Here is a 12,830-nt window from a genome sequence, read left to right on the forward strand (position 1 = left end):
TGGGCCAGCCTTAAAAATAAGTAAAAAAAAAGTGAAAACTAGCCACTTTCAAATTACCTGGTTAACAACATTTTAGTAATTTAGTAAAGATGGCAATACATAACAAAACCTTCTGATCAGAAAGTGTATTTTTTGTAGAACATTTAAATAAGATTCTTCCAATACAACATTATACATATCAGAACTATTAAAACAAATTGAAAACACACCAATACCAAATCAATTTGATTAACCGGTTAACCTTACATTTTTGTTCCGTTGGCTATTTCTAATCCCTGAACAAGAGTTTGATTAAGTAGCCATTTAACTGGAGTTCATGTTTTTAATGAAGAACCTGTGGAGGACACCTGCTTTGGACCAGGCACATTTAAATGAATGTTCTCATTTGAAACGTTTGGCTGCACAAGGATCCACATATACCTGCTGTGCTCCTCTCTCATTGCTGAGGGTGCGGAGTTCATCCGAGTGAGTAGCACAGATCTCATGAAGGGCAGCAAGGTCTCGGGACAGATCAGTCCTAAAGTGCTCTGTAGCATCCGGCAGGTCAGGGACATTCTGAAAAGAACAGGGAGAAAACACCTGTTATCAGCATCTCTTTAGCAGAGCTCTACAATGAAACATTAGGGAAGAAAATACTGCAGATTCAGACAAAGTAACGTGGTGGTTCAACCTTAAATCTAACACACAATTTTCTCTAATACTTCAAAGCATAGATTATCAGTCAAGATATGTTTGGTGTCTGAAGTTTACTTTAGTAATGTAGCTAACAAGTAATGGAAACCTGTAACCACCAATTTGCACTGCACAAACTGCATGTATAAATTGCCTCAACCCATTTTATGTAAAATCAAACTCGACACCAAATCTGATATGTGGCCTATCTGTTGCTTAAAGCCAACCTCTGAACTGTCAGTGACTTTTTACTGAAATTTCTTTAGATAGCCATTTTTTTTGTTCTGTGGTCTAAACTTCCTCTGCATGCAGGAGCTTCTGTTTTGCATTATATGCAACTCACCCCCAACTCATCCAGAAACATGATCATCCGTTGTTTGTTGTTCTTAATGAATGGATTTACTCCTTCCATGTAGGGCTCCTACACCACAAATAGAAAGTCTCTCAAAATTCTCTTTTACCAAAAACAAAATACACTCATATACATAATGTGTTATGACAAACCTTGGCACCAAACTCCACCAGATTTGCCAGGTTCTGGACAGACTTGGCCACCAGGGTGAGCGTTCGGCCTGCGGTGGGGGATGGAGGGTCTGCAGAAGAACATGCACAAAACGCTGTTACATTTACTGCCTTTCTTTTTCTATCGGCCTCAGAATAGAATACCGCTACCCAAGTAAGCACTCTGTTTTAATGTTCTGTATCCACAAGCGAGAATTCTCATTATGTAAGCTGTGTCCTTACCAGCGATGATGTTGAACATTCTGGGGTTGAGAATAGCAGGGCAGATCAACCGCAGGAAGACAAAACCACTGTGGACAGACCAAAATAGAATAATCTTACTCAGCTGAAACAGAGGACTATGCTGTACCTGAGGGTTAGTGACAAAAAGTCTTTGAAAAAAAGTCTTTAAAAAGAAAAAAAAAAAATGCAGTGGTATACCTCACAACTCTTGTCCGCATTGTAGTGTTAGTGGACCATTTCTGCTGCACAGACTTCTGCAGGCAGCCATATATAAACCTCAGAGTCCTGAGACAGTGAAAGAAGAGGAAGGACAACAGCCAGTCTCAATATCAGAAGTCAAAAACAAGTATAACTCATCGCAACATAAAAGCTCCATGTGTTATTTTGCTTACGGAGGCAGGATCTCAGCAGCCATGAAGATTTTCTCCACCAGCTCAGAAAGGATGGTGAGCAAATGTGTTAGATTCAAATTTACATCCTCGTTCTTCTCTAGTTTGGACGGGTTCAGCTTCAAAGGAGAGAGCAGGAAATACTCAAAATTGGGACAACGGTTTGACCTATGATAAACTTCCAGATCAGGCAGTAAATTCATTACCATAACTCAGCTGCAGACTGATTTTAAATCAGTGCACATTTTTTTTTAGCAAAACAGGGGTTAAAGCAAAAACATAAGAAGCTGTTGTTTTGCACCAAAGATAGGTGCCACATTGTTATCAATAGCATCAAATTTAATATGTGCAATGCTACTCTTGCTGTTACAGAAACTTTAACACAGCAGTAAAAGTAACAGCAGAAACAACAAAATGCCAGTCTACATCATCCACAAGGAACTAATGAGTATCATCCCAAAAATATGCACTATGCTCTATGGACAAACCTCACAGGACTGCTTGCTTTCCATAATCTTGAGAATGGTGTCTTTGAGGGCATGGTGGACGAAAGGTGTGGCAGTGGCCTTCATGTACTGCTCCATCAGAGTGCTGGCCAGCGTGGTGGCACGAAAAAGAGTGGTGGCTTCATCTAAATAAATAATAATAAAAAAAAAGAAATTACATACTGTTAGTTACATCATTCTGCTAGTCTTTTCACTGTCTTCATTCACATACCTACCACAGACAGATCAGACAGTTACCTCACCACTTTCTTTATCAAAACACTAAGTTGCATTTTGTCTATTTGTTTATTCCCATCTACAAACCGTAACTCCTTAAACCAGTGATTCTCAGTCTATTTAAGCCCTGACCCTTTCAGCTGCAGCTCACCCTTAAACACTCAAGAGCAGCCTTATGTACGTATCTCCACCCAGAGGGGATGAGAACCTCTTAGTGCCAGTAGATGCAACATGCAAGTTAGTAATATTATACATGCAGCTACCACATGCACAAAAATTCATGGCATCACTGGCTATAAATTAACCGAACAACAAATCTTCGCAGCTTAATCATTCTGAACGAAGCAACATGTACACTTTATATTAATCTTTTAGCACAATTAGCTAAAATTAAAAGTAATATTGACTCACAAAAGTTAGCAGTTTGGTTTAGAGCTAAACACTACTAACCAGCCACACCAGTGAGAGCATTTTTTTCTGCACCCTCCATCACTTATATTGTTTTGATTTATAATGGCATCACAGAACTGGGAGATTTTATAGTGAAGCCATTTTCAAACAGCATAAAAGCATGACCTTTTTGACTAGGTTATTATAGTACAACAGCTGGAATAGGCTCCAGCACCCCCAGAGACCCAGAAGGCGAAGCGGCTTACGAGGTGTGTGTGTGTGAGATAGATACTACACTACCTTGCAGGTTAGGCTGAGCAAAGAAGACACACCTGCTGGGAAAATGTTAACATAATTTTAACTGTTCAGGACTGTCCTATACCTTCCATGTTTATCTCTCTGTCATTGAGAGTCCTCAGCAGGGGAGCCTCTACTCTCTCGTGCCTGAATATCTTGAGCAGGAGGCTGGCTAACAGAGTGCGGTCCTGACCACACACATGGGCCAACGCATAGATCACGTGGAAGTCTTTTTGTAGGATGAGCTGTAGAGGGTGCAAACAGAAGAGTGCTTGAATTAAAACCACAGAAAAAAAGATGAGATTAAACAAAGATAAAATTTGGCAGAAATCACTACTGAATAATGTTGCTTATAGGCAGAATGAGGCACACATTTTAATGCAGTTTAAAAAATTTTTTTAGTGAATTTAGTCCTATTCTAAACTACAGATTAGACTAAGCCAAATGAGTGAGAGAATGGGCTAATATATTAAAATATTAAACAGTGTAGTTTTTTTAAAATTAAGGAACATTTAGCTATTATATTTACATGCTAATATTGCATTTTGCATATTGTGGAGGTCTGAGGTTTCTACCTCTTTGAATTCATTGTATTCCTCCTCTGGCATGATTTTCTCCATGGAATAGCGTGCTCGCACCCGTAGGGTACCTGGTTCGATTCCCTTCAGAGGCACGTGAGAGCTCAAGGGAAACCACTCGTCAATCATCTGGCCCCTCTGCAGCCGGTTCAGCTGGCAGCGCATGAACACTGAATGGACAAACACATGGTACTTTTAGTATAACTAAACTCTTTATTTGAGCAGCAGAGGGTGCTCTCATGCAAAGAAAGGGAAGCGTGTCTAAATCACTCAATGCAGCAGTAACTAAAACCTACAGTAGCAGTGAAATAAAGTGTACACTAACCAATAACTGATATTATTGATTCTAACATCTAAAGTGCCAGTATTATGCATATAAAATATAACACATAATATTTATTTATTTAATATAGCTTCTCATAATGTACCATAAATGTAATCTGTGGTCAATAAAAAACTAAAGTAGATTGAAAGATTGCACTTAATTTCAACAACCCCCCCCCCCCGTGTACATTTACATTATCAACCAGCTTACTGTGCACTGTTCTTTACCCATTATTCAGTCTCATGTGTTGCTTCAATTCAGTTGTTTCAACTGAATGTGTGAGATTTGAAGTGGTATCCATGTATATTTATGCAGACAGTTTCAAATGTACACTTACAAATGTCATTTTCTTTGCTCTTCTTAGTTTTGTTGCTTAGGCTGATTTCAAATCTGTTGATTTCACTGGATAAGTCACTGAAAGAAAGTAAATGGGATGTCATCATTCTCAGCTGAAAGGATTTTTCTTGACACTGCACCATTTCCAAATCAGCTCTCCTGTAGCCATTGACTAAACAAGTCAGAATTAAATACATTTCTACTCACTCAAAAATGAATTCTTCGGTGAATACCGGGTTCTGGCCCTCTCTTGGGTGAGTCTTGGCTACCTGCACACTGTTCAGGTAGATGTTGCAGTAGGGGTTGGTGAAATGCTTAATGGGAAGTTTGTGGGCCTCTTCCACATAAAGCACTAAACTGCTCACCTGAGAAAAGGATGAGAACAGCTGTATACTTTGATACACAATTGATATGAGTTGCTAAATCAACCAATGACAAGCACTTTAGTATACAAAGAAATCAGTGCCCCTTACTTGACGTAGACGCTTGTTAGAGGGGGCCTGCGCTGGCTTCCTTAGGTTACTGCAGAAGGTTTGCAGACATTTCATCCAGTCCTATAAATATTGAACAATATGGTCATACTGAATATCAGTGCCAGTGATAGAAAGAACAAGTGAGGCGCTCCTACATACTTGAGCCTGCTCAGGTATGTCTCCTGCGAAGTAGAAAATGTACTGCTCCTCGCTAAAGTGCTGAACCACGATCTGGAAACAGTTTGGCCTACACAACAACATCATTACACGGTCACACACAAAAAATTACTTTATCAAGTCTATGTTTGGTGGCAAGCAGCATAATGTCCTCAAGTGCACTACGAGAACAGAAGGTGTTGGTTACCTGCCAAACAGACTCTCATGCACTCCATACACAGAGCACACGCTCAGGTCAATCAGCCCTTTGGGTTTGGTAGCACGCTTCTCACTTTCAAAATAGATGAGCTGAGCATCATTGCCCTCCAGGATGAAGTACAGGTTCTTCCAGCGCTTTCCTTTGCCTAGAATAAAAAAAACATGCACTTAAGGTATCATTCTAGGTTCTCGAATTTAGGCTATAAAGCACAGTGTACTGGAAAATATATTGTTTAATGACCATTATGTACCGATCAAAGAAAATGGTATGCTTTAAAAGGCTACCACTGGACCTTTATTAGTGCAGCACAATTTTATATAACCATATTTTATGCCATATTTTAAATAACAAAACCTCCAAAATTATACATTTACTTGAATATACATTAATGCAACAAGATTTAAGTCATTTTGGACCATTTCTATTGGTCAGTTTACCATGAAATGTTCACACAACGTAAAGAGCAGCTGATGTGCTCAAGTGGTGTTTAATAAAATGGAGTTAATGAGGCTTTTCTTTGACAGCGACAATAAGCTTTATGGTTGGTTACTGTTCGACAACATATCAATATTTCCCCCCAAAAGAGACATTTCATCTAGTGTCTAAACCACAATCAGAGAGACAGATGCTTTATTATACAACATTTGCTAAGTTGTGCCTTTGTGACTTTTGCTCATCTTCCCCTGCACCACTCAGAGCCCTGCTGAGCATCTGTGTGGGATGATCAAAGGGGGCTCCATGAGGCTATGAAGGTTTCCTTAAGAAACATCAGCGCACAGCTTATGCTTGTTACAGAGTACCTGATCTCCTTTTACTTTTTTGTCCTGCTGAGAGCAGAAATTGAATACAAATGCAGTTTAGTGTTTCGAACTAATGTGATCCATATAGTAAATGCTGCTAAAGTGAATAAAAAGACACTAGGCTTGTGTAGTTGGCTGCCGTTCAGTACCTTTGTTGAACAGGAGGTATCCTTTCTTGACAATGTTTTTGTAGAAGGCATCTTTCGTTTTTCGCCGGATAGTGTTATAAATTTCTCTTCCGTCGACAGAGTCAGACAGCACTTGTTCTTGTTGCTAAAAGCAAACAAGAAATAAATTGAGTGTGTTATCAAAAACAATAGCCAGCTACAAGAAAAAAAGCAGTTCACTTACCTGGACTGAAACAGGATCTTTCAGGTTATAGCCTTCCACAATCTGCTCTTTTCTGTAATGCTCGATGATATCATCAACACTGCCAAAAAAAGCATTGTGGAAACACTATTAAAGACCACCAGGAACTGACTGACTGCACTTTCCATTACTGATTACAAAAAATGCTCTTTCCCAATATGGTCATGCTTCACCTGAACAGATCACAAAATGCTGAATGTATTATTTTACTGATGGCTCTAACAGACTTACTTTATGAGCTACCTAAAGGAATACTTTGTTGTAAAGTTCTATGAAAAGGGAATACACGTCACATGAACTTTAAGGGACAAAGTAAAATGCTTTTTGAAAAAAGAATTCTCAGATCTTAATTAGTCCCATGAACTAGCACTAGCATAATAAAATTAATCACTTGCAAAAACATTTTCATGTAGGAAACGGTCCAAACAGAGGCTTTCTTTATGAAAGTTGTTAGTAGGACTACTAACCGAGGTTCAGTTTATAAACAAACTACTGCTGTAACAGAATCAAAGTTTCAATAATATAAAATTATTTTGGTTGAAAAACAATGTGTACAATAATAAGAGGAAGAATAAGGAACAATAAAAAGAAAGACAAGAGAAGTAAAACATTAGGAAACTGGAATAAAGAAAGAACTTTTTAAATGTGTATAGAATGGAGCAGCAGATGACTATAAATGACTCAGAAAGCCACATAGCTTCAAAGATGAATAGACTTTTAACTTTTCCTCAACTTCTTGTAGTTCCCAAAATGTTAATATAAATTACAAAGTACATACCAACAGATGTAAAATGTACATAAACATATACAATACTGAATAGGACATCTAAAATACCTTGGCATCAATTTATTTTTTAATTTGCAAGAAATTATTTTTTATATAAATAGATTATTCAGGGCACACTGATCCTAAATTAGCACTACAATGACAAGGTGGTTGAAAATAAGCACTAATGAAGAACCGATGAAGGACCAATACACATATGCATTTTTTTTTACATGGCTGCATCTGCTGATGCCAGTACAAATGCTGAGAAGCATTTATAAAATATTGACATATTTTATAATATGTCAATATAGTATATAGAAACTTAGATTAGCAGCACAGAGAAATTATCGTTTATTTTTGTAGGGTTACAAAAGCACTTTAATATTAAAAAATCTAAACCTCTGTTTAACACCAATATTTTTTATGTATCTATTGTTATGTATGTGTCTTTATCCATGCCCTACAGTTCTATGGTACAAAACCTGTTAAATGAGACATTAAATGTGAATGGATGTGAATTCCCAGTAAAACTCCCTTTTACAGCAGAGCATTGGGGGTGACTGCCTGCCTGTTCCTCAAGGGAAGCCCTCAGGCCTTGCCACTGCACTTCAAAGACATGGCCTTAGGACATACCTGTTGTAGTACCTCCCCCCCATCATGTACTGGTTGTTCGGGGTGGGGCAGATTTTGAACCTTTGGATGTTCTCATTGGTGCGGAAGAAAAGAGAGTAGTCCCCTGGCGTGTTGTCCGATGGCCGCACCAGAAAGCTGCACACCTGGCCCACTAGAGGGAGAGAATGAGGGGATGTTGTGATTCATATGCTGCCCTCATAATGCTATAAAACAGTTATGAGGCAAAGAATACAGTAATAAAGCAATGATAAATGCTGATGTCATGCTGTAATGTAATGAAGTCATGTGCCAGCGTGAGGTCGAGAGACTGAAATTAGCCAACAAAGGAAGTTCTTCATGCTTTTCACAGCAGATAATCTTTAATAGTCATGATGCAATTTCTGAACCTACAAACACTACATTGCTGTAAATTTATAGTTTAGGCTTTATTTCTCAGTTTCAGCCAGTGTGAGCAGCAAGTGTCCTGCACTGTGGTTGAAAAAAATGATCAAGACTGCAAAGGAAATTAACTCTGCACTGACTTGGCACTGCTTTTGTGCTCAGTTTGCATTCAATAATTCACTTGAGTTGAAACATTGAGGTCTTTATGGTATTTTCTTATATAATTAATCTATACAGTTGCATGTGCGTATCAGTCATTGCATATTAAATATACACACCTGTCATCAGCAGATTGTATGCCTCTTGCTTGCTGATTTTTCCATGGTACCAGCTATAAAGACAAAGAAAATGTAGAAAAAGGAAAATAATTAACTGGGCAAATCATGCCAAGAGAGCAACATTATAGCAGTGAATGCCTATGAGTTACAACTGTATTCTCCCATTAAAGCTGCTCCCAAAAGGAGTCATTGATACGTTCCTTTGGAGGCACGGAAAAAAATCTCTCTAAAATATTTCTATCACATTTCTTAAAAAACCTGAAAGCAAGTCTCCTGAATGGAATGGAAGCTGTAATAAAGGCAAAGGCCCAACTTATTAAATACTGAAAATGTGATGATACATTTAGTTGCTGAGGCTGTTTTTTGACTGATGCTGAAAAATTAGAAACTTTTACTTGATTGCAATTTTGACCAGAAATTAAATAAATGAATTAGTGGTTTCAAACCTCTGCACAATACTGCAAATACACACAGGTTTAAACCACTAAACCACTTTTAATCAAACTAACCCAACCAAAAGAAAATTAAAGGACAGCAGTAGGATTGCTAGTGTGGCAAATTGTGATTAACCTAGGGAAGATGGATGGATGGGCAAAAAAACAATATAATAATGAAAAATGACTTCTGAAAATTCAATGTTATTTCTAGGCTTTGAACAAAAAGCTACTTGACACCAAAAATCAGAATTTATGCAATGTGTGATACATTTCCATCCATGCCCCTCTCCAAAAGGCCACAACAGGTTCATTCCTGTGCTTCATACTCTGAAACAGTAGCATCATCAGCATCATGCCAGATATACGCATACAAATCTAAACAAATAAACGATCATTTATAGGGACGTTGCTTGTGTTATGTTGTAGGTCAGTAAAAATGTATTACTCCTTTTTGCGGTTTCTATTCCCTTAAAAGGCAGTTTGAGCATCAATAAAAATGGATTTGATCTGTGCATGCTGAATATTATTTCAATGTATTATCTTTAAACAAAAAAATGTAATTTATTGTATTGAAAAAGCAGGGAAGGGCAATATTTTCTCAGGGGGTTCAGAATTCCTGGCTGCATCTCTAGGGGGCACAGAACAGACAAATGAAAATCAGAGACATGTCTGCTTAATTTTACAGCATACAAATGAACAGTAATTACTGCTGCTTTCATCAGAGTGGAAACCCTGATGCTGTTTCAAGGTCGAGCATTAAAATGCTCTCTCTCTGTGAATGTAATGCAAGCTTCCAGTAAAAGACTGAGCTAAGAGTGGAGTCATTGGCCTTGAGAGAGCAGTAATACCTCTCAATTAAAACAAAGTGGCCTCTTCATGAGTGCTAGATTGCACATCACTTTAAGTAGGGCAGGGGTGTTAATCATTTTCCCTTAAATAAACTGTTAGACTGCGGTTCTATAAAATGGCACCGTCACTGGATGAAGAATTTCAATAAACATGAAACATTGATCACATTAATGCGGCAGCCTCCCCACAATATGAGACAATATAAAACATTGTGGCGGCTTACATTTTGCCCTCGTGGGGATCCTCCTCTCGTCCCTGCAAACAAAGTCAGTCATTAATCACAGTGAGCACCACTTCATGAGAAAACAGCACTACAGCCCATGACCTAGACTTTATAAGAGCTCTCACAGTCAATAGAGGAAGGACAATACAGAAACACTCTTCAGATGGTACTAGAAATGGCACGATACCACTTGTGCCATTTTCTTTTCCAATACTACATAATACAATAAAACTACAACTTTGTCTATTGGCTGATATTAATACCCCTTAAGTTTTTTTTTCTTGAAAAAGATTTAATTTTAAGCACTTCACTTCAGATAACTCTCAACAACCCAATACACAGCCAACAACATGACAAAAACCAACTTTCATGACTTACAGTGAAGGCAAAACTAGAATCCTCAGTAAATTAGTCGTCTATAAATTAGTAAGATACCTGTTTTTATGTTAATGTTAAACTACTGTTATCATGTGACCTACTTTGCTTAATATTATGGAGAAGTTTTTTTTTTTGGAGAATTGGAAAAGGCATTAAAAAAATCAAAAAGGTATTAGGATCTTTGACATGCAAATTAGCTTCTTTCTAATATTTGACACTCTTGTTGAAAAACCATCTAGTCGGTGAATGGACGTCATGTCGTGCTGCACTATGGGATCGTTACGGCATATTGGCAGGGCTGGTTCTTTGTTTATATGCTACAAATAATCAGACCACAAGACCTTAAAGAAATTGTTTCTTTATGTCATGCTTCATACTGAATGAAATGCAATGGAAGAGTATCCTACTAAACTCTAGAGGCCTCACTGAAGGTCTGGATCCATACAAACTCCCAAACCACGAGTGGAGTAATGATCTGGACATGCTAACATTACCTTCTTTTCTATTGATAGACTTTTTTCTTAACTGGTGCATGGGTTAAGTGTCTGTTCCTTTAAGTAGGTCAACATTTTCAGTAGTGTGTACAGTTTGTAAAGGTTTACATATTTACAAACAGTAGTTTCTCCAGAACCACTTTCAGATTGAACTCTAACTTACAGACATCTCAGCTACTGGCAGATTTACCTCAACTAGTTAGCAAACTAATGGCACAACTGCTGTACTGTACAATGTTAACCCCCATAAAAATCCACATCAGATCACACAAAGCTTACATTTACATTGAAGAGAAGAAACATACAAGTAATGTTAATCATCTTATACCTTGTACATTTCAACTGGAAAAACTTTAGGTCCATTTATCAGTAGTGGTGGTGTCACTGCACACCTTGCCACAATGCTAAGGTTTGCTCCCTACTCACCAGCTTCTAATTACAATTTTTTATTCCAACACCAAGTTGAAGTGCCAAAATCAGCACTATTAGTTACATCATAGTCCCAAGCCCTCTACGAAGTGTGCAGAAAAGCATTGATATACAAGAAACCCCAGTTCATTTTACACTCTACTTGTATTAATTTAATGGAATAAAAATTTAATCTAATTTAGTAAATTTATCAGATCTGGTATCAGGTAATTAACTCTTTACAAGCTTCTGCAATTTTTGTGCTAAAAGGTATGGGGTGAAAGTAGATCGGCATTTGTCTGTTTATTGCAAAAACACCTTTACTGCAGTGACACTTTTTCTGGGCGCATATTTCACATCACTTGATTTACATTATGGTGCACTGTAAACAATTCTGTGATCATTTGGGCCAATTTTGGTACCGGTTTATCACATAGGTGCTGTCTAAAAGAGATTCAGTCACTCACCACCTCCTCCACCAGATCGTCCACTATGAGGCCCTGCTCCTCCGTCCTCACGTTGGTCACCCACATCCAGCCGTCTTCAAGTTCATTGTGAACAATAAACATGTCTCCTTTGAGGAAACTGGCACACAAAGGCAGGTGTAATATGAGTAAATGACACTGAAGAGACAGTTTAGACAAAGATAAATATGAATGTACTGCATATTATTTGGAAACATGAGAGATAAACACGCTATGATAAATGAGAGGGCAAGGCTGCTCTAAGCATAAGGCAATATAACTATATGTACACTTAAAGCTACTGCGTGTTCAAACCTGATTTCATCTGTCTCTGGCACTTTGGTGTATGGAAGGATGGCTCTCACTCTTCTCCTGTCTTCGACAGGCTAAATGAAACAGACCCACACACCTCAGGTCAGCATAAGTCTACTAAAACAATTCACGCATCACTGCCATCTCAAATCTTGAGATTTTGACAAGGACATGAGTAAGGAGGGGGAAAAAAAAAGACTGCAACATTCATTTTTTGCAAAGTTCTAGAGGAGTCTGTCACTTCTTCATACATTATTTGACAATGATGCAGTTTATTAAAAATAAATGAGGCCCTCAGATTGCAAACATGATTATTTTTGTTTTAATGTCCTGAAAATCAGGGCTTAGAGAGTTTTGTGAAAAACATTTCTGGCAGCATTTCAGCCATATTACCTCTGGAGGAGCAACTGGTGATAGCAGCTTTTCACCTTTCAGTAGGCAAGACACATAGCTGTAATAACCAATGAGGTCTGACAAAGAAGAGAAACGCCTCCCACCAATGTAGTAATCCCCACACATGGCAATGATCCTGCAACAAAAACATGCATCAAGCTTAGCGTGTCGTGTTGTGTCTTTAAACTTCAGGCTTCTGCATACATGAGTACTAAAATGAAGCATTTAAGTAACACTGAAAGTGAATGTTTGATGCTGATCTTCTAAACGATCATGTTTTTTTTTAATAGTGTGCGCAAATATGTGTATTTATTACATACATACACTCCAGTTTTCTTCA

General features: G+C 38.0%; 1 protein-coding gene across 3 annotated transcripts in view; it reads right to left on the minus strand.

Annotated features, from left to right (window-relative positions):
- Positions 1-12,830, minus strand: part of rasa1a (RAS p21 protein activator (GTPase activating protein) 1a) — a 41,725-nt gene that overhangs the window by 2,918 nt on the left and 25,977 nt on the right. For all 3 annotated transcript variants that reach the window (XM_017724945.2, XM_037531600.1, XM_017724944.2), the window contains 22 exons: positions 12,491-12,626; positions 12,101-12,171; positions 11,789-11,906; positions 10,042-10,073; positions 8,533-8,585; positions 7,874-8,024; positions 6,454-6,532; positions 6,252-6,375; positions 5,291-5,447; positions 5,086-5,173; positions 4,927-5,007; positions 4,661-4,818; positions 4,455-4,531; positions 3,790-3,962; positions 3,300-3,459; positions 2,294-2,436; positions 1,809-1,924; positions 1,615-1,701; positions 1,417-1,484; positions 1,177-1,265; positions 1,016-1,093; positions 421-555 (listed from right to left, as the gene is read on the minus strand). In XM_017724945.2, coding sequence (XP_017580434.2) covers positions 421-555; positions 1,016-1,093; positions 1,177-1,265; positions 1,417-1,484; positions 1,615-1,701; positions 1,809-1,924; positions 2,294-2,436; positions 3,300-3,459; positions 3,790-3,962; positions 4,455-4,531; positions 4,661-4,818; positions 4,927-5,007; positions 5,086-5,173; positions 5,291-5,447; positions 6,252-6,375; positions 6,454-6,532; positions 7,874-8,024; positions 8,533-8,585; positions 10,042-10,073; positions 11,789-11,906; positions 12,101-12,171; positions 12,491-12,626 — 2,374 coding nt within the window. The remainder of the gene's footprint in view (positions 1-420; positions 556-1,015; positions 1,094-1,176; positions 1,266-1,416; positions 1,485-1,614; positions 1,702-1,808; positions 1,925-2,293; positions 2,437-3,299; positions 3,460-3,789; positions 3,963-4,454; positions 4,532-4,660; positions 4,819-4,926; positions 5,008-5,085; positions 5,174-5,290; positions 5,448-6,251; positions 6,376-6,453; positions 6,533-7,873; positions 8,025-8,532; positions 8,586-10,041; positions 10,074-11,788; positions 11,907-12,100; positions 12,172-12,490; positions 12,627-12,830) is intronic.

The sequence above is a fragment of the Pygocentrus nattereri genome, chromosome 20, assembly GCF_015220715.1.
Source record: "Pygocentrus nattereri isolate fPygNat1 chromosome 20, fPygNat1.pri, whole genome shotgun sequence".
Classification (NCBI taxonomy): Eukaryota; Metazoa; Chordata; class Actinopteri; order Characiformes; family Serrasalmidae; genus Pygocentrus; species Pygocentrus nattereri.